Genomic DNA, 21,768 nt, shown 5'->3' on the forward strand with positions numbered 1-21,768 from the left:
TGGCAAAGAAAATTAAGAAAGTCTGGGGGCTGCATCAGACATTCCATGCACCCTTCAGGGAGGCAAGTTGGAAATCACCTAGCATATCTCAAGCTGCCAAATTTCAAAACCAAGCACATTCTGCCTACCTTGTGCCAACCTACTAAGTCCAGTCCACTCTCATTATCAGTGGAGTGGTCTTTCCATTCCCAAATCTGATCCTATTACTGCCCAAGTTATGGTGTTGTTGCTAAATGCTCCAATACCTACCTTTTCCTACCCTCACCCTGCACAGCCACCCAAACTTCTGAACTTGGCATTCAACTCTCTGCTGACTCTTTCAGCCCCTGTTACTCTCTACATCTTCATCCTCATCACCTTCTGCCTGCTCCACACTCACCCTCCAACCAGGCCTCATAGAACGACTAACAAGTTCCCATGGACTCTTCAGTCCCATTCTTCATTAACCTTGTTGGTCCTTTTCTACACAGCCAACTCATGTATGGTTTCCTCCGTAATCAGTTACTCCCCAGTAAGTAGTTATCCCTCCTTGGAGAGAACCACCAGCACCTTGCCCATAGACCATTGCCACAATATTGGTAGAACGAACGATTCCTGAGTCTATTTGCTATGCACTGTCCTCAGACTGGGATCAAGATCATTGCCTTACTCTTCTCTGATCAGTGCCTCTTGGTCAGGGCGGTGCTCTCAGATGGTACCAGGAAAGGAGACAGTGACACTTCACCCATAGTTCTTAGCACCAAAAGTTAAAGAATTAAGTAATGCAATACTCCACTGACTCTTTGCTCCACTAGCCACATTACAGAATCTGTGCTTCTTTCCCATCTCTTTCCTCCCTCTCCCTCCAGTTGTGGTAATACTTTCAGATTGATCTTCCCTCTCAAGGGGAGGTAAAGGCAGGCTCTGGACAATGATCTCTATGAGTTAGAGAATATGAACGTCTTCTAGGGTTAGGAGAACCTATGAGGGTGTGCTGTAGTGGAAAGAGCACCTGCGTTCCTTGTTCAGGGACTTAAATTCCTCCCATGAGACAAAACCTAAGGGCTCAGGAGGAGCAACAGACCAACTCCTAACTCCAATTCAGGGAGTTATATTTCTATTTATTGTAGTTATTATTTATTATATTTTAATAATTCCTTGAACATTTGTTGTGCTGTAGAGCTGCACTGACAGCTGGAGATTCGGAAATGAACGAGCAACAAGATACAATAATACATTTTTTAACAATAACAGATGTTTTGGAGACACTAATAAAGCATCTTAGTGCCCATGACACCAAACTAAAGTTGGGGTTTTTTTTTTTTAAATTTTCAATTACTGAAGGAAGTTCCCAACGCAACACTGTTTCTCGAAGTTTTCGTCTCTAAAAAATGAGAACTTCAATACTCTCCAGGCTCCTCAGGCACACTTCGGACGACTATAAGTGAAGCCCCGCCTCCCTAGCGTCTAGGCCACGCCCCCCTCCCCGCGTGCAAACTTCTGCGTTTTAGGGCCCTTCAGTGATGATTGACACTTGTATTCACCAGTAAGAAGTGAGGTTTTCGTCAATGTCCGGTAGGTGGGCAGGACTTCCTGGCTGGTTGCTAAGACACTCTTGTTTCGCTCCTTGACAACCCTGGCGGGGGTGCTCAGGCTGCGGCCCCGGCTCCGGCCCCCGTGGGAGCAGGTGAGGCCCCGGGGCGCGGCGGGGAGCCGGGCGGGGAGGACCGGCCCGGAGGGAGGGCGGGAGACTGCGGAGCCGACCGAGCCTTCGCTGAGGCCCTTCTTCCGTCTCCGCCTGCCGTACCCCAGCCCCCTCTATCCCTTGGGGGAATCTGCGCGCTCGTTGGTGACATTTTTCCAAATCGCAACTCTGCGAGTCACTTCTCCCCCACCCCGAGACCCCGTCCAGCTTCGCGCTTCCTCGTCCTTTCTGACCAGGCTTCTCCCCGCCACCAGCACCGTGATTTCCCCCCTTTTTTCGCGGGATAACCTCCACTAACCACTCCGCGCTCGCCCCTGCGGCCGGGCTGTTTGGCTTGGAGAGTTTGCAGCTGAGATCCCAAACTCGTCGTTTCCCTCTTTTGGGCCTCAGTTGCCCTCTCTATAAACAAAAAGTTGATCGATTTCAGCGACCGCTTCGGCTCAGACATAGAATGTTTTGGTTCTTTGAATCAACTGTAGGCTTCCCCGAGGGAGGGATCGCGTGCAGGGTCAAAAGAGCTTGTTGGCAAACCTAACTTGGATCCCCAGTTGGGGAACCCCCCAGGCAAAAGATCCAGCTCCTCGGGGCTCGTGTGTGTGTGTGTGTGTGTGTGTGTGTGTGTGTGTAATGAGAATTCTATGACGTACGTCCTTGGAGGCTTTGAGGTTAGTATGAATTCAGTTTTGAAGGCCAGGCCAGTGTAAATGCACATTAGGTGCAGAAATTTTGGTGTCTTTCCTCTGTCCATATTCTCGCCTCTAGGAAACATTTCAGCCCCCTTAGCGTCAGCTATCGTCTCTCCAATTGAACTTAACTCTGTCTCCATGCCTGATCTTCCCCCTGAACTTCTTGGATAGGGATGTTTTGCTTTAACCCACACGAGGCTGGAAAGGTAGAGAGTGATGTATTGATGTGACAGTTGGTCTCTCCTTTACTCTGACTTGTGCATTTTGAGACACAAGAAACAGCTGAAAGAAAAACTGAAGTAGCTATTGAAAACATGAATGAGATGCTTCTAAATGATTGTAAAGTATATGTTGGACAATTTAAGTCTCCTAAAGAACAGGAAACAGAGCTCAGAGCTAGGACAAGAGAGCTCACCAATGTTTACATCTAATATTTTGAATTTTCTATAAGAATTTTAGCAAACTTCTTCTGGCATTATTAGTGTGGACCTGGTACCTCTTCTGTGATGCACAACTGAGGTGTCTCTAGTACTTGCCATGGCTGAAGAAAAATGCAAGGAAAGAGTCAAAACTGAGAATAATGATTGTATTAATTTGAAGGTGGCAGGACAGAATGGTTCTGTGGTTCAGTTTAAGATTGAAGAGACAGACACCACTTAGTAAACTAGTGAAAGCCTATTGTGAACAGCAGGGTTTGTTAGTGAGGCAGATCAGATTGTGATTTGATGGGCGCTTGATCAGTAAAACAGATATCTGTGTACAGATACCTGCACACATGGAGCGGTAGATGACGATACAGTTGACGGTCCAGCAGCAGTGGGAGGTGGCTCCTGGGGGGAAGAAGGTGGAGGGAGGATCCTGCTGTTCTACCCCAGAACTGTTCCTTCAGACCAAGAATACATTCTCAACTGGAAAAACCACAACTTGGTTCTACCACTCCTGACTACTATAGTCTAGTTTTCTCTATCATTTCTCCTTCCCTATTATTTTATAATAGAAAACTCTGTCTGACATACTTTGGACACGGTACAAGAAGAGACCAGTCCTTGGAGGGAGATGTCATGCTTAGGAGGGTGGAGGGACAGCGCAAGAGAGGAAGACCCTCGATTAGATGGATTGATTCAGTGACTGGGGTAAATGAGGGTCGATGTGTCAGAGACAATAAGATTGGCACAGGATAGAGCAAGGTTTAGGGCTGTTGTACATAGGGTTGCTATGAGTTGCAGGCAAATCTATGGCACATAACAACAAAGTAATGGTACATATGCACATGCATATTGCATTTAAAAAACTAAATAACCAATGGTAAGATTTGATCAACATGAAGTAGAGATGGAATAAAGGGGGGGGAAATGCCATTCTGTGAAAATACTCCCTTTGTCCACTCATCCAGCTCTTACCTGCATATTCCAATAAGTTCGCTTGCTCTTAGTGTTTACAAAAAAACTGACATTACAGAAACTCTTAGGGAGGAAAAAAAACCCTCTTACATATACCTTGTTTTACTGTTAATGTTTTTCATTTATTACTGTGAAACCAAGCACAATTTTGTAACCTTTTTGTATGTAACTATTATCTATAGGGCAATGTGTCCTTAAGTAGGGGTGAAGTACTCTCAAAGAAATAAATCCTAGATACTTTCCCTTCAAGTTAAGTCTTATTATTTGAATAAATTTCTTGTCTAAAATGGAAAACAAACTTGGAAGCAGGAATGACATCCACTTCCGAAATAGCTTACCTCTGGAAACCCTATGAACCTGGAGAAAGAGTGAAAGTTAAACAAGTGTTCAGGTCTTTTGTTCATCTACGACTTGATGACACTTAACAACAACAACAGCAAAGAAAGAGCTCAGTTGGCTAGTGGACAGTAACGCTACCAAGGCAAAGGTGGGTGATTTTAGTCTGCGGCCTTCAGGCCTGTTTTAATTGTTTTTGGTAAAACGTTCTTCTAAGTGGTATAGCACTGGTCTGTCCATTTGCTGTACAGAGGTAACTCGTGGTTGCTGTGCTGCTGAACACTGTGACACTGATGTGATAAATGCAATAATGGTTACCCAGGGTAGATAGTGTTTGGTGGAGCTTCCTGATTAAAATAAGATTGGAAGCAGGAGAGGCATCCACTTCTGAAATAGCTTGTGTCCATAAAACCTTATGGACTTGGAGAAATGAATAAAGTTATACAAGTATTCAGATCTTTCATTCATAAGGTCACTATGAGTTGTCTACAACTTGATGGCACTTAACAAAAACAACAAAATGGAAAAATAAACTGGAGAAGACACAGATGAAGAGCACCTTAAGGATCTCTTTGGCAAGTTTGGATCTGCCTTATGTATGAAAGAAATGACTAATAAAAGTAGAAAGTCCAAAGGGTTTGGATTTGTGAGCTTTGAGAGGCGTGAAGATGCACAAAAGGCTCTTGATGAGGTGAATGGAAAGGGGCACAGTGGAAACAGATTTATGTCAGACAGACTCAGGAAAAAGTGAAACGGTCCATGGAACAAACTCACAATTTTGAGCAGGTGAAACAAGATAGGATCACCAGGTGCCAGCATGTTAACATATGTGTGAAAAACCTTGATGAAGGAGTTGATGATGACTGTCTGCGAAGAGTGGTCTCCATTTGCCACAATCACTCCTGCAAAGGTTATGATGGTGGGTGGGCAACAGAGGGTTTGGTTTTCCATGTTTCACCTCCCCAGAAGAAGCTGTTAAAGCAGTTATAGAATGAAAATTTTACCCTGATAAGCCACCCTTTTATCCCAAATTACTAGATATCTCATTTGTATATCTCATCCACAATTTAAACATAGTTGTTTAAATTGTTAAATCAAACTGGCTTGCTCATCAGTCCTTTGAGCCTTCCCCATCTCCCTCAGTAGTACCTCTTTCAGTGACACCATGCGTGGTGTCATCCATCCTTGGCCAAGCCCATCCTCCTTGGGTAGTTGCTAACTTGTGTAGCTTTGCCTCTGTAAAACCTTGTCTCCTCTATTCCTGAACCAGTTCATGTCTTTAATGCCTATCACAGGCATTGAAGACCTGTTACTATGCCATCTTAACTGGTGTTTGTACCTTCCAGCTCTCCAGTCCAGTCCACCAGAATAATTCCCCTAAAGCATATCTATTTCACCAACCACCAAGAGATCTCCAAAGGATTTCCTATCCCCTCTTCCAAAGAGCCACACTTTGTAGACCTGGTGCCCTTCTGCACTTCCCAACCCAGCCCCCTGCCTTAGTGCTCCCTTTCCTCCCCCAAATTCTGGCCTCCAGCCAAATCAGTGTTGAACTTTGCCAGAAAATGCTTCGAGCTCCTTCCTTACAACAGTGTGTGTGTTCATCTCTGTGCCTGGAAGGTCCATCACCGTGCACACCTGTCAGGACCCCCTCCGGTCTTTCAATGGCCTAACTCAAATTCTCTTCTCTTGCTTTGCTAGAATTTTGTTCTTTCATCTGTCTCACTCACTTATTGCTGTGGAGTCAGAACCGAGTCATAACTGACCCTCCAGCAGGTTTTTGGGAAGTTGTAACTCACACAGGAAGAGATTGCCAGTCTTTCTTCTGTGGAACTGTGGTGGATTTGGACTAACAGATGCTGCCTTTGGGTTGGCAGTGCAGCTGTCTGTGGACTGTGCAACCAGAGCTCGCTTTCATCTGTGTCTGTACAGTAACATGTAACCCTTTCTGCCCTTACCAGTCCATGTATATGTGTGTATGTACGTAGGTATAGGTTGATCTTCCTTATTATAAAGTCCTGGAAGTCAGAACGCCCTCTTACTTGTGTTGGAGTAGTTGGGAAGAGCATGACCTTTGAAATCATATCACTGGGGTTGAATCCTGGCACTTCTTACAAGCAGGGTGGAAAGTCACTCTTCTTTTCTCAGCCTGGGTGGCCCTCAGTTTGAAGGGGTGATTGTGCCTGTCCAGCAGCATTACTGGAGAAAATAAATGGCATCTAGAGGTAAACCATGCTCACTTCAGCAACATATATACTAAAATTGGAATCATAAAATTGGAATTAGGAGAGCCCCTGCACAAGGATGACATGCAAATTTGTGAAACGATCGTCCATAGTTTTCTTAGGGGTAGAGCACATGTGTTGGTTTCTTGTATTGGGAGAGCGATTTGCATGTTGCTGCTCTTAACAGCTTAGGTATGTGTATGCTTGCTTGTTTATCTTCTGCTGTTGTGGAAACAGCACTTGTCTGTCAGTTGCAGTACTGACATGGAGTTCCCAGATTAAGACAGACTAGAAAGAAGGATCGACCAGCCACTTTTGAAAAACAGGCTATTGAAAACTATGACTAGAGAAACAAACACAGTAAATATAGCACTGAAGGCAGAGCCTTCAGATACTAAAAAAGAGTAGAAACAGCTACAAACATATAATAATTGGAACATGGTACAAAGTATGAATTTAAGAAAATTGAACATTGTCAAAGTGGAAGGTCAGTATAAGAGAGGAAGACCTTCAACAAGTTGGATTGACACAGTGACTATAAAAATGTGTCAGAGATGGTGAAGATAGCACAGGATAGGGCAAAATTCAGAGCCATTGTTCATACAGTGGCAATGAATCGTAGACGACTCAACGACACATAACAAGTGGTGGTGGTGGTGGTGGTGGTGTTATGTGCCATCAGGTTGGCTACAACTCGTAATGACCCTATGCGCAGTAGCTCTGACCTGCTCTATCCTGAGCCAGTTTCATTGTCTCTGATACACCTACCCTATTACCCCAGTTACTATGTCAGTCTATCTCATCTGAAGTCTTCATCTCCTCCACTGTTCTAAGCTTGATATCCTTCTCCAAAGACTGGTCCCTCCTGGCTACATGCCCAAAGGATGTGAGACAGAGTCTCAAAATCCTTGCCTCCAAGGATCAACTTAGTTTCACCCGCTCCAGGACAGACCTGTTCTCTTGGCAGTCCGGGGTGTGTTCAGTGCTCTCCAGCTCCACAACTCAAAGACATCAACTCTTCTGTCATCCTTGATCACTGTCCAGTTCTCTGATGCATAGCAAGTAATTGTGAAGACCATGGCACTGATCAGGCACATCTTAGTCTCTAGACTGACATCCTTGCTCCTTAACATTGAAGAGGTCCTGACAGATTTTCCTAATGCAGTTCGTCTTTTGATGTCCTGGCCACTGGTGCCAAGAGTGTTGGTTATGGAACCAAGCAAGCTGAAATTAACAGTATCAGTCTCTTCCCCATCTATCACGATGCTGCCAGTTGGCCCAGTGGTGGGAATCTTCATTTTCTAGATGTTGAGCTTCAATCCATATTGCAAACTGCAGTCCTTCTGCAGTAAGTGCTTCAGGTCCTCCTCAGTTTCTGCAAGTAAGGTTGTGTCATCTGCATAACTCAAGTTGTTGATGAGTCTTCCTGCAATCCTGAGGCCACATTTCGGTTCGTAAAGTCCAGCCTCTCAAATTCTTTGTTCTGCATACAGATTGAAAAGTATGGGGACAGGACACATCCCCAACACTCCTTTTCTGATTTTGAACCATGCAGTGCCTAAAAAAACTAGCCTAGAGGGCAAGGAGCTGCGCTGCCAACTCCAAGTCAGGCAGTTTGAAACCACCAGCTGCTCTGTGGGAGATAGATGGACTATCCTCCTGTATGATTGAAAGCCTCTGAAGGCCCCCTGGACTATCAGCTATGAGTGGGTTCCAAGCTTACAGCAACGAGTTGAGTCTAGTTGTTAGAGATAAATACTCATTCTAGTTCCTGGCTCAAGGTGGTAGTTACTGTTGAGTCTGCTACTCCTCATAGTGACCCTGTGAACAGATCAAAACCTTGGCCCAAGTGAAGCAAGTGTTCAGTAAATATGGATAGATTTGATGGGTTCTTTCCCTTCTCAAGGATAAATAGAATGTGATGTTACAACAATTTGAAAATCTATTGGGTTTCTGGCACGTGCCGGACACCAGACTCTGTGCCTGGGGCAAAGGAGACTAGACACAGGCCCCGTCTGTGGCCAGTCATCTGGGCACACGGCATATGGCTAAGTCGTGACTGACGAGATGTCACCAGAATTAGCAGTTGTACGTGGTTTTTGTAAGTCCGGCAGCGCTAGCTCCAATTTACCCTGTGGCTCTGAGCCCTTCCAGCCGAGGCTGTTCTGCGGAGTGGGAAAGACATGCGGGTGCGCGAGGGTGGCCGCGTCACACACTTTCGTGGTACGCGGTGGTGTCTCAAGGAGAGCTAATGGCTGTGACAGTTAGGACGTCTTGTTGTGCTTTGTGTCCCGACAAAAATGTGTGGGATCCCAACCAAGTTTGAGTACATGTGTGAGGGGGTGCTGTGTGCGTCACTGTTGTTTATCATGTGCGGTTACACACAAGAGGATGCTGAGAGCAGCAGATCCCCCCCATGCGGCACAAACGGACAGTTACGGCATCGTTTGCACGCTGCTATTTTCTCACGTCCTGTGGTCTAGACACATCAGATGTTTTCTGTGGTCCTTGGAAAAATGAGAGGGGGATGTCACAATGACAAAAAAAGCCTTTCTGTGCATTCACAAAAGGTTCTTCCCTGAGAAGGGCTGGTCTTTATTCTGCCCTTAATTCCTCTGTGCTGTGAATGTTTTCTCTAGCACAGATGCTGAGGGTTTTAGGAATCGTACAGAGCAGAATTTAAAATGACCATGCCAGTGTGTGCTCCGCACTTCCACTGGCCCCTGATATCCTGCTCTTGGGCTTTGTTTCCAGACCTCACTGCTGGCATCTTCGATCTTCCTGCAGGCTAAGAGGGTGTGTGTGTGTGTGTGTGTGTGTGTGTTTGCCAGAAGCCAGAGGGTGGGCATTTTAGCAAGGCATGGCAAGGGGCCGAGCATCTGTCCCTGAGACTGTGCATGTGTCAGTGTCTTTGTTCTGATTTACCTGGAACAAGGAAAAAGGCACAGATGGTAGGTAAGAGGCAGACTGAGCTGGCCCTGGACCCTGGATCTTGGCTTTGCCGCCACTGTCCCTGTGACCCTGGCCACCAGATCCCGCCGAGGTTCAGGTGCCTGATCTAAGAACTGGAAGTAGACATGTCCCTCACAGGGTCAAAACTCTGTTGCTCAGAATGGCCCTGTGGCTCTTGCTCTGCTTGGTAACATGGTGGTTTACACCCAGTGACAGCTTGGTAGTATCAGTGTGTTTGACTGGATGTTTAGGGTCTGTGATGCACATCAGAGAGCGCTGGTGGCCTCCACTAGCTGCTCTGTGGGAAAAGGATGAACAGTCTGCTCCCGTGTGATTTACTGCCTCTGAAAACCCACTGGAGAATCAGCTATGAGCTAGTTCCGACTTGTCAGTACACAACAAGGAAGAACTTCCCTGTCCGCTTCCAGTCACAGGAGCTGACATCTCCTGGCTGCGTCTGGGTGGGAACTCTGCCCGGCCCTTTACTTGCTTTGCCTCCTATCATCTCACGGTCCTATGAGACAGAGCCTGTTCTTATTCCTCATTATTGCTGCATTGAAAAACAAGGAACTCATGAAATATTATTCAAAACGGGTAACCCTGGAGGACATGATGCTGAGTGAAATATCTCAGTCACAAAAGGACAAATACTGCATGATGCCACTGTTGTAAAATGGGACTGACATTGGGGTTGGGGGCAGAATGAGAAAGATGGGATAAATAATGTATACTGCATTGAAACAGATGAGGGAGAGAACTGTTTAAAAGGGATATATGATTAGGTATTATTGTCATGACAGAAGTCTAGATCAAAGGCTGCATAGTGGAGTGGACTTGGAGGGAGGGATTGTATAACAAAAGGGTCTAAGCTTAATTTTGTTCTTTCATCTGTCTCACTCACTTATTGCCGAGGAGTCCAAACTGACTCATAGCTGACCCTCCAGCTTGTTTTTTGTTGTTGTTGTTTTCCTTTACATATTTTTTATTATTATTAATTTTAATGAAAATTTACTGAGACTTTGGATTTCCATTCATTCATTGTTGTGCTTTTCTCCCTGCCCACCCCTCCCCCCAGTTTGTTCTTCTCTTTGAAAAGTAAAAGAAAAATTCTTTCATTGCTATACTAAACTTGGGGACAACTGTCAGGGAAGCTTCTTGTGAGAGCAGAGAATGTCCAGGACCACAAGCCAGGAATGTTGTTCTTGGGTCTTGTCAAGTTTAACTCATAGCGACCCTATGAACAGAAGATCTGAACCCTGTTCTAGAGCTACCGTCATTCCTCTAGTGTTCACAGGATTTCAGAGGCCTATTATTAAAGAAGTGGCTGCCAGTCCTGCTTCCAAGTCTGTCTTAATCTGGGAGCTCCACAAACCCTGTCCACCACAGATAAGCCTTATAGCATTTGACACACTAGTGGGCACAGCTTTCAGTATCACAGCAACCCAAGTTATCTTAGTATAGCAAACTGGCAGACAAGGACTGTACCACCTAGAACAAGGTTCTCCCCAAACACAATTAACACCAGGCCCTCTGGACCAAACGACCTTCCCCCCCACCCCCAATCAACTTTTAAATACAAAGACCTGCCTACCAGGTTCTGATTGATTTAAAGAAGCAGCTCCCAGACCGCAAGTGACTGTTAACTAAATCCAAAGGACCAGTTAGCTTACACTCCATTGTTAAAGAAGTAAAAAACAGCCAAACGGTTTACACCCAACTTTCAATTAAATTAAAAAAACTCCACCCTCCAGAATCCAACTGCTTCATACTGGCTTAGAGAAGTAAGCTCATGTCTGAGAGAGCACCTGGAGGCGAATTCAGAACTGTCGGTGGGCCCTGAGTTCTTGCTCTAAGTGTGCCCTGGATTTCAGAGGTGTGGGCCTGGTAAAGGGGGCACAGCAAGGATGAGGGCCAGGAAAACTCTAGGTAGGTCGTGTCTGGGCCGGCAGACACTCGTATTTTCCAAATTCCACTCATTTTCCCATCCTTTCTACATACCCAACCTCCCTTCAAGATTCTTCCTAAGTGATTCAAAAGCAGAGTAAGCCATGATGGGAGGCCAGTGCCCCAAAAGTACAGGAGACACAGGGGCGAGGTACATTGAGACTGTGGGACGTGGAGCCCTGGCTCCTTGCCTCCGTTGCCTAGGAGAGGCAGGCAGCAGACGGTGGTGAGGCTGTGGAAACCCCCCCTCCCCCGGTCCTTGGGGTGAGTGAGGAGGAGAATCAAGGGCAGAAGGGGAGCGAGCAGCATGGCCCTGGCTCTGTGCACAGTGATGGAGGCCCAGGGGGATGGGGTCGGGCCCCAATTCTGGCAGATCCCCGACCTCTCATCAGGGACACGCTTTTGGGATGGAAAGACTCCCCTTGGCCTGACCGACTTCCTTCTGGCCCGGAGCTCTCAGGCACGCATTCATGTACGCGGATGATTGATAAGGTTATTAAAACCTCTGCTCTGGCTATTTTTGGTAGCTTTCCTCCCACAGGGCTTTTAATCGTGGCTGAGTAACTATAGCTGTCGCCGAATAGCTATAATGATACAGCATCATAAAAAATTCTCCTCCCTTTCTGTATTTGGAAGCACATCATCTGTAACTGTTCCTTTTTATTCTGTACATCTCATCCCTTCTGAATCCCCAGAAGTATGTGTGGTGATTAGGAAAAGCTACTTGCAAGCGTGTCCTTAATAACGTGATTAAGTAACGTGGATGAAATCTTGGCCAGCAGCATGGTGGCAGCAGAGAGCAGAGTGTCCTGGGTGGTGCTCATTCATGGTTAACACATTTGACTACTGGACTGAAAGGTTGAAAGTTCAAGTTCACCTCAAGGCACCTTAGAAGAAAGACCTGGCATTGTACTTTCCAACACCAATCCCTGTAAACCCTGTGGAGTACACGCCTCCTGTGACACATGCAGGGTTGCCACGAGTCGGAATCGATTTGATAGCAAATTAGGGAAAAGCAAAAGTAGAGAACAGTGCTAATGTAGTACTGCAGAGAGCCGTACAGTTCTCCAGGTGCTCGTTGCACATGCGTGGTGCGTGCAGCAGCCTTCCAGGATCGAGAAGGCAGCATTTAGTATCTCATTTTATAGAAGAGGAAACCAAAGCTTGGGGTAAATTACCTGCGCGTGGTGGTGGTGGTGGTGGTTAGGTGCTGTTGAGTATGACTCAGCAACCCTATGGAGAGTGGATCTGAACCCTGCCCTATCTGTGCCCCCTCATCTCTGACACGTTTGAGTCCATTGGAGCACTGTGTCCATCCATCTCACTGAGGATCTTCCTCTCCTTTGTTGACACTCCACCTTTCTAAGTGTGATGTCCCTTTCCAAGAACTGGTCTCTCCTAACAGTGTCCCCAGAGTATGTGAGACAAAGCTTCACCATCTTTGCCTCTTAAGGAGCACACTTGGTTTTGCTTTCTCCAAGACAAGTTTGCTCTCTTGGCAGGCCACGAGATAGTCAGTGCTCTTCTCCAACATCCCAACTCAAAGACAATGATTCACCTTCTGTCATCCTCATTCATTGTCCAGCAAAGCAGATAATTGAAAAAACTATTGCCAGAATCAGGTGCACCTTAGTATTTAAACTGTCAACATTGTTTCTTAATACTTGGGAGAGGTCCCTGACAACAGGCTTTTCCGATATAATACATCTTTTGATTTCTTGATTACTGTCACCAAGGATGCTGATAGTTAGTCATGGACAGTTTCAGTCTTTTCTCAGGCTATCAGTCAACACTCTTGGACAGCAGCCAGGACATCCAAAGATGAACAGTGTTAAGTCTGCTATCAGGGACCTCTCCAGAGTACTGATGAACAACAATGTCTGGAGACTTAAGGTTCACCTGATTCATGCCATGGTCTTCACAATTTTGTGCTATGCATCAGAAAGCTGGACAGTGACTAGGGATTATAGGAGGAGAATTGACACCTTTGAGCTGTGGTGCTGGAGAAGAGTATTGAATATACCATGGACTTCTAAGAGAATGAACAGGTTCATCCTGAATAGGATGATACTGGGCTGCTCCTTGGAGGCAAGGATTCTGAAGCTCCGTCAGACATACTTTGGGCATGTTGCAAGGGGGTGCTGGTCCTTAGAGAGGGGCTTTATGTTTGGGAGGGTGGAGGGACAGCGCAGGAGGGGAAGATCCTCAATGAGATGGATTGTCTCAGTGACTTGAATAATGGGGGTAAGTGTGTCAGAGACAATGAAATTGGCTCAAGGTAGAGCAAGATTCAGAGCTGTTGTACAAAGGGTCACTTTGATTTGCAGTCAACTTGACAGCACATAACAACAACAACAATCATGATGTTACCTTTGGCCCAGTGGTAAGGATTTCTGTCTTCTTGATGTTGAAATATAAACCATATTGAAGGCTGCCTCTGGTCATCTTTTGTAAGAGTTTCAAGTCCTCTATCAGCAAGCAAGGTTGTAGCATCTAAATACACAGCTTGTTTAGTCTTCCTCAAACCCTGATGCCACATTCTTCATAAAGCACAGCTTCTCAAATGATTTGGTCACAAATGAACAGAATTAATATCTGTGCTAAAACTTAGACTTTAAACCTGGTGCATCTGATACAGGCCATGGTCTTTGCAATCACTTGTTATGCATCAGAGAGTTGGATAATGACCAGGGAGGATAGAAGGAGAATTGATGCCTTTGAGCTGTGGTGCTGGAAAAGAGTATTGAGTATACCATGGACTACTAAGAAAACGAACAGGTTCATCCTGGAAAGGGTTAAACCAGGCTGCTCCTTGAAGGCAAGGATTCTGAGGCTTCATCTGACATACTTTGGACATGTTGTAAGGAGGGACCAGTCCTTGGAGAGGGACATCATGCTTGGGAGGGTGGAGGGACAGCGCAGGAGGGGAAGGCCCTCTATGAGGTGGATTGACTCAGTGACTGGAGTAATCAGGATGGGTGTATCGGAGACAGTGCGATTGACACAGGATAGAGCAGAGTTTAGGGCCATTGTACATAGGGTCGCTATGAATCGCAAGCTACTTGACAGCACGTAACAACAACAACAACAACATCCTAGCTATCAGGTCCTGGTGGGCAGGCTTTTGTATTTAGAAGTCAGTTAGGCCCTGACTAAGTAAGTGTCCGGTTTGGAGACTCCAGTGTGAAGCAGTTGGATTATGGAGGGTAGGAGACTCCAGTGTGAAGCAGTTGGATTATGGAGGGTAGGGTTTTTTTAATTTAATTGAAAGTTGGGTGTAAACTGTTTGGCTGTTTTTTACTTCTTTAACAATGGAGTGTAAGCTAATTGGTCCTTTGGATTTAGTTAACAGTCACTTGCGGTCTGGGAGCTGCTTCTTTAAATCAATCACAACCTGGTGGGCAGGTCTTTGTATTTAAAAGTTGATTGGGGGGAAGAAAAAAAAAAGGAAAAAGGTCGTTTGGTCCAGAGGGCCTGGTGTTAATTGTGTTTGGGGAGAATCTGGGTGGTACAGCCCTTGTCTGCCAGTTTGCTGTACTAAGATAACTTGGGTTGCTGTGATACTGAAAGCTGTGCCAGTGGTGTGTCAAATGCCATAGGCTTACCCGTGGTGGCCAGCGTTTGGTAGAGCTCCCAGATTAAGACAGACTTAGAAGTAGGACTGGTAGTCACTTCTTTAATAACAAGGCCTCTGAAAACCCTGTGAACAATAGAGGAACGATGGTAGCTCTAGAACAGGGTTCAGATCTTTTGTTCATAGGGTCACTCTGAGTCTAACTTGACTTGACAGGACCTAAGAACAACAACAATCCTGGCTCATGGTCCTGGACATTTTCTGCTCCCACAAGTTGTCCCTGACAGTTGTCCCCAAACTTAGTCCCCTTTGTCCAGAAGTTTGACCTTTGGGTTGACAGCACGGCTCCCTGCAGACAAAGCCCCCAAGCTCCCTGTAAGAATGTCAGGGTGTCAGGAGTCAGTCTTCCTCAGGCTGCTACCACCATTCAAAGCAAGGCTCAAAAATCGCATTCAAGTGTTTCTACCAGTTAATGGCTCCAGTGTCTAATTCTTCAGAGCTGCACTTCTCATTGAGTCTTAGGGCGTCTTGTCAGGCAGCATTGTCCAGGCCGCCTCCAGAGACCCTGACCTTTAGATACGCGCACAGGCGTGAGGTTGGGCTCCAGACCCCTTCCGGAAGGCGGTCACTCGCTAGCAATGTGGTGGACTTGAACTGAATCCCGTTGAACAGGAGGATGCAGATGGATGGTGCCAAAGCAGCCATCCCGGAATCGTAAGTTATTCCCTCTGAAATGTCAGTGAATCCTCAGGCTCATCTTCATCCTCGGTGGAGCTCCCACCTTCTGTCAGATGTTGATTAATGAGGACGAGGCGATCAGCTGGTCATTACTAAGCTCAGAGGACAGAACGGGGCTGGCAATGTGCCTTACCAGTAATGAGCGAAAAAGACAGTGATTCACTTGATTTTGTGAAATAAGGAACATGATCAGAAAGTACAACGAGCCAGCTTCTGGGTAGTTTGCCAGTGGGGACAAACAACTCTGCTAATATCTGAGCGCGGCAGATGCCCAGAACTGATGAGCTAAGAGGAGCTGGCTGCCTGCTGGGAAATCAGAAACCCCAGCATCCTGGGGTCATGGGACCAGTGCCCAGTGCAGCATGATAGGGTTGTGGGGTCATTGCCTGGTGCAGCATCCTGGGTTCAGATCAATACCTGGTACAGCATCATGGGGTCAGTGCTGGATGTGGGCTTCATGCCCAGTGCAGCATCATAGGGCTGTGTGTGGGGTCAGTGCCCCTTGCAGCCTCATGGGACTGTGAAGCCAGTGCCGAGTGGCTTTTGAAGCTGAGGAGCGTCAAGAGTGCACCCAGAGAGCATGTGCAGAAAGTGCAGTGCGTGACCAGAGAAGGGTCAGGTGGGCCAGGGACCAGGAAAACCTCCCCCAGGGAGGGTCAGAAGCTGTCCCCGTGCATGGCCCCACGAGGGTGTATTCTCCTGAAGCTTTGGGAGACTGCTGGTGTCAGAGATGTGAAGAGGCCCTTTGGTGCAGTCACCAGAGCGATTCGCTCACTAGCCAGGTGACCTCAAGCCACAGCACAGCTCCTTTGTACCTTCTTGTGTGGCTTGTCCCTGTATTAGTGTCCTCATGGCTCGGTGGCTGTGTGCTGAAAGGAGATGGGAGAAAGGCTAGAATAGTCTGGCTTGGTTCTGTGTGGCTTGTCTAACAGCAAGGTGATTGCTATTTGCTTGCATCAGTCTTTCTTCAGAGATGAGGCCCTTGAAATGGTGGGACACATTTCTAAAAGGAGAGTGTCGCCCCAGGGCCCCCAGCGGCGTGCTCCTGGTCCCTCGGATCCAGGCCCATCTCTAGGAAAAGCCCACCTGTCAGTGGCTGGCTGCATCAAACCAGCGCACACGCGTAGCAGCCGTGGAACTTTCCAGTCCCCTCCGCCTGCGATCACTCATTTGAGTCACCCAGGAGCCAGCGGGAGGAAACGCCTCATGAGTGCAGGCTCCGTGCCTGGCTCTGTGCCGTCGCTTTACATATTCTGTCTTGCTTAACTGTCATACCAGCCCCCTGAGATACGCATCAGTGACGAAGAGTCAGGCCTGGCTGAGGCCACCCTGCTGGAGAGTGGGAGACGCCGCGTAGCACAGGCCTCCCAGTGCCAGCCAGCCAGTACAGGTGGCCGGGGGGGCATGGGCATGAAGGACTGGGCAGCCGGTGCACCACAGAGGACACAGAGCTTCCTGTCCCTGTGTCTCTAGTAGGTCAGGAGCCTGCGGAGGGGACCCTTACCCACCAGCCACCAGCAAGCACAGGGTTGTTGCCGATTGTGGAAGCAGTTAACTGACTGGCAGGACCCTGCCCCTGGACACTCACAGGGCCTGCCGCCTTGCTCCTCGCCACCCCGTGCTCTCGGCCTGGCCCACATTCAGTGTTTGTCTTGGAAACGACAGTTTGGGCTTTGTGCCCATATCAGTGTGTTCTCAGCCCGGTCCCACCATCCCGTGTTGACTCATCCTCCATCAGCAGACTTGCTGGCCATTTGGAAGAGGATGTGGAGGAGTTAAGACAGGGAGGTGTCAAATCGTTATTGAGACATTTCTAATTTGCGATTTAAGCTTTCAGAGCCAACTCTTCTCCCCCCCCCCCGGTTTTTCCTGTGTTCTGCAGCACCCCGTGGGGGAGAACATTTTCTGCTCCCACCAAGTTGGCAGGGCCACCCTGAGTCTCCTGGCCGTGCCCTAACTGCCAGTCTCCACACCTCCTGAGAGCCCGCCCCCTCGCCAGTGGCCCCGGTGGAAGGACCATGGGAGAAGCTGAAGGGAAGAAAGACGAGGCTGACTATAAGCGTCTGCAGACCTTCCCTCTGGTCAGGGTAAGCCCCGAGGAGGGAGGCAGGTGGCCTGCTGGGCACATGGCCCACCCCCCGGACAGCAGGAGGACATGCTGGACTCTGCCAGCTCAGATCTAGACTTCTAGGAGTCAGCAGTGATTCATTCTTTCATCCATCCATTCATTCAACAAGTGTTTCCTTAGACCACCTACTGTGTGTTGGACTCTGCTTAGGCACCGTGGACATAGTGGAGAGTAAGGCAGACAAAGGCCTGGCCTACAGGAGAGACCTGTTCAATAACCCCAGTCCAGTCCTAAAGGCTATAAAGAAAAGTCAAATCAGTGTAAGTCCCAACACTCCACTTCTGGAAAGGTGTCTGATCGGAAAACTGAAAAAAGTGAGGAGGAAACCTTGCACAGATCCCGGAGAAACAGCAGGCAGAGTAGAAAGGAGCTTAGCACGTCAGAGCCACGGAGGGGCCAGTGTGGCCAGGACAGAGGGAGGAGGCAGTGACCCCGCAGCACTGACAGCCTTGGGGAGGGCATGCATCCATCCTGGATTCAAGGAGAAACTAGCGGAGGCCTGCAGCAGAGGGGCGATGTGACGTTTTGTTGGTTCACATGTTTGCTCCAGCTGTCAGAGACTGAATTTAGAGCGCCAGAGTGGAAGGGGGACACAAGAGAGGACGCTCCTTCAGGGGGCCAGGGATGCAGGTGACTGTGTCCAGGTCACGGCAGTAGAGATCGCAAGTCAGACTCAGGCCAGATGGTGAAGGTAGATCGCACGCAGGTGCAAGGGAACGAGATCCGAGGATAAGTGCAGGAGAGAAGTGGTGTCCGCGACCGAGAGGGAAAGTATAGGGGACATGGCGTGTGGGGCTTCCAGACCTCGAGTGAGGATGTCAGGCGGTCGGTCGGACAGGACCCAGAGCCCAAGTTAGGTGGTCAAGCCGGAGATGACCCTGTGAGCCCACCCCACGTGGGAGGCTCAAGAACAATAGGCAGGATATGTTGGCTGCAGGGAGGGACAGATGGACTCAACCAGCCCATGGGCAGTCGGGAGGAAGAAGGGTCCCAGAGACAGGACTGAGGAGAACAGTCTGAGACCAGGGAGAGGCAGGAGCCCTCCACAGCGGCCACACAGTCCCCTGAGTGGTGTGCCTCTGGGGTGCAGTCAGTGGTCTGAGTGCTGGGGACCATTTCCATGGTGGGCACCCTCCGTCTCTGGGAGGGCTACTGTCCCGCGACTTTGGCCTGAGCATGGTGCTGACGAGACCATCCCCTGAACCTGCTTCCACGCCCTCAGCCCCAGCTGCCTGCCCGTAGTCAGGAGACAGGTCGCCTCTGTGACAGGCAGCAGGCTCTGCCCAAAGATGTGCAGCCATCCAGTGTCCACGCCTTAAGCTTGGGACAAGAGAGGCCAGCCAGGGAGGCCAGGTGACAGGCTAAGCCTCTCTCTGTTTGTCACCCCGCCCTGTCTCTAGCACTCGGACATGCCAGAGGAGATGCGAGTGGAGACCATGGAGCTTTGTGTCACAGCCTGTGAGAAATTCTCCAACAACAACGAGGTATTGCCATCAGTGCAGGCGGCCCCTCGTGTCTCTGGTGACCCCTGGGGGTGACTGAGTGGCCCGTCTCTGCAGCCAGCGCCAGAGAGGCCTAAAGGGACTAAGCCAGGACGCTCCCAGAAAGCACCCACAGGCTGGGGCTGGGCCGGTGAGGGGAGAGGCTGGCGCTGACCCCTGCACTCATGGCCTTGTCTATTCTGAGAGGGAGAAGGGCCAGGCCTCCGTGGGGTCCTCAACTCACAAGGCTGCTGATGGGGCCCCTCTTCCTTCGGCTCCCTCCCCACGGTGAGCAGTGGCCCGCCAGGCATCCATTCATCCATCATCATCCATCCTGAAGCTCATGTGTCTGCAGGCACTGCTCCTGGTGCCGGGGGACAGCCAGTAGGTCACCATGCGTGTGGTAGGGCTCAAGGAAGAAGTCAAGGTCATGGCCACAGTGGGGGCTCCATGTGAGCCCAGGGTGGGCCAGCCAGGCCCAGTTCCTGCCCTTTCTTCAACCCTTCCCAGCTCTGGCCCTGGAAAGCCTTTTCCCAGGTCTGTTCAGTGGAGTGGCACCCCACTCCCTGGGCTGGTGGTGGCATGACTCCCTGAGAGAGATGCTGTGTGCTTCCTAAGACCCCAAGTAGATGAGCCCATGGGGAAGGGCATGGCTGACACACGCCAGGTGCCCAGGCACAGAGTCACCCCACAAGGGGGTTCCTGTGCCCTCCCCCAGCCCTCTTCTCTTTGGGGAAGAGCTGGCCCAGGGAGAGCTGGGCACCAGCCTTGGGGCCATGGCTGCAGGAAGCAGCTGCCTCTCCAGAGCCCTCTAGGGAGAGCAGAGCCTTTTCTCAGCTGACGGTAAAGCCGACACTTGGCAGTGGTGGTACAAGAGCAGAGTGCTCAGAGCGACCACATAACTCAGCCTGAGAACAGCCCATGCCCCACTTCTCTTATTCACAGACAGGACATTGGTATACAGGAACGGGCCAGTCAGAACCCAAGCCCAGGCCGTCCCCTAAGACATCCCCCAGGCTGACATCTGTTTTCCTTCCCGGGGTAGCCAGGAGCCGGTGACCCCTGCGTGGAAACCCTTCCTGAAGGTTCTGTGTGCAGGAGCGGGACACGGGCCTCTGTGGTCACAGCTCCTGCTCCCTGGCGCCCTCTCCCCTCAAGCCTCTCTGTGAGAACAGCCTTCTCTGTTCCAGAGCGCCGCCAAGATGATCAAGGAGACCATGGACAAGAAGTTCGGCTCCTCGTGGCACGTGGTCATCGGCGAAGGCTTCGGGTTTGAGATCACGCACGAGGTGAAGAACCTGCTCTACCTGTACTTTGGAGGGACCCTGGCCGTGTGTGTCTGGAAGTGCTCCTGACACTGTCCCCCGCCCTGGCCCCTGCGCCACGCAGACCCTGGTCTCCCAAGGAGAGGGTGGCCTGTCTTCATCCTGTGTCCTGGTTTTCTGAGCCATGCCCAGTGTGTGAATTTGCTGAGCCGTGTCTGAGTCCAGGGTGTGTAGGGGAGGCAGGGGATGAGGCAGCATGAGAGGAGGGTGGCCAGCTTCCCTCTCCCGGGCTGCTCTGCCCAGTCTCCCGGGGCCCATTCCTGTGAAGTGTCCACTGTCCTTGTGTTTAGTGGCCATGACAAAAATGGCCCTAGGAAGGAGCCTCACCTCTCATGGGATACTGGCTACTTCTCTGCTTGTCTTCTGGGGAGGCAGTGACCTCCCCCCATCACCTGTGCCCAACCTGACCCCAGGCTGAACAAACCACTCCATCTCATGGACCCCCAGCTCATGTGCCCAGCTTGGCCAGAGGGTCCGGACAGCCTCTGTCAGTGCTTTCTGTCCCACTCAGTCGCCAGGCACTTGAGCCTCCACGTGGCCATATCCTGGGCAGCTGTTTGGGTGTCACAGATCTGTGGGGAGCCCTGGCCAGGAGTGTGCCTGCCCGGTGGGCCCATGGCAGCAGGGGCTGAACCTGCCAGTTAACTTCTCATCAGGGACCGCATGCTGATTTATACTCGGATCTGCTGGCTTTTTTATTCTTTTTGAGTGTGGGGAGAAGGGTTTTAGTAGAAGGGTGAATCGTATTTTACACAGCGGTCTTATTTATAGAAAAGTCTTGGTTTTTACAATTAAAATGACCAAAACCTGACCCTGAGATCAGCTTCTTGAATCAGCGGAGTGGGTGATTCATCTGCAGTGGGTCCCAGGAGCTGGGAAATGCCTCTGAAAGAGGAGCCTGGGGTCTCTGCCCTCTGCCCCGCTTGCCATTCCATCATGGCTGAGACTGACATTCTTGGACCCACATAGTTCAGTTCAGCTACGCAGCAGCTGTGTGTGCCAGCCCATCCCAGGAACCGTGGATACCAAGAGGACAGAGCCCCCCGGCCACCCTTGAGCTCCCAGCCTGCTGTAGGGGACACTTGAAGGCAGCCGTTTCAGCCTGATATGGAAGGTGTGGAATAAAGGGCATCCTCGGAGAGGAGGGAACCCCCAACTGGGCTGAGGGCCAGCATGGTGCCTGGAAGCCACTCCTGAAGGGAAGCAGGGGCTCCTGGGGAAAGGGCCTTCCAGGCTGAGGGAGGGCCTTTTAGTCTGAGGGGAGGCATTCCAGGCTGCGGGAGGGCCATCTAGGC

The 21,768-nt window shown here is 49.5% G+C and overlaps 1 protein-coding gene across 1 annotated transcript; it reads left to right on the plus strand.

The window, feature by feature from the left end:
- Positions 1 to 1,577: 1,577 nt before the first annotated feature.
- On the plus strand, positions 1,578 to 20,528 carry DNAL4 (dynein, axonemal, light chain 4). The gene is made up of 4 exons (XM_006890112.1): positions 1,578 to 1,666; positions 17,422 to 17,626; positions 19,068 to 19,151; positions 20,339 to 20,528. Exons 2-4 carry the CDS (start codon positions 17,558 to 17,560, stop codon positions 20,501 to 20,503), a joined length of 318 nt encoding a protein of 105 aa, XP_006890174.1. The 5' UTR covers positions 1,578 to 1,666; positions 17,422 to 17,557; the 3' UTR covers positions 20,504 to 20,528.
- Positions 20,529 to 21,768: the final 1,240 nt, after the last annotated feature.

The sequence above is a fragment of the Elephantulus edwardii genome, unplaced genomic scaffold (assembly GCF_000299155.1).
Source record: "Elephantulus edwardii isolate Elephantulus edwardi_28Jun2011 unplaced genomic scaffold, EleEdw1.0 scaffold00086, whole genome shotgun sequence".
NCBI lineage: Eukaryota > Metazoa > Chordata > Mammalia > Macroscelidea > Macroscelididae > Elephantulus > Elephantulus edwardii.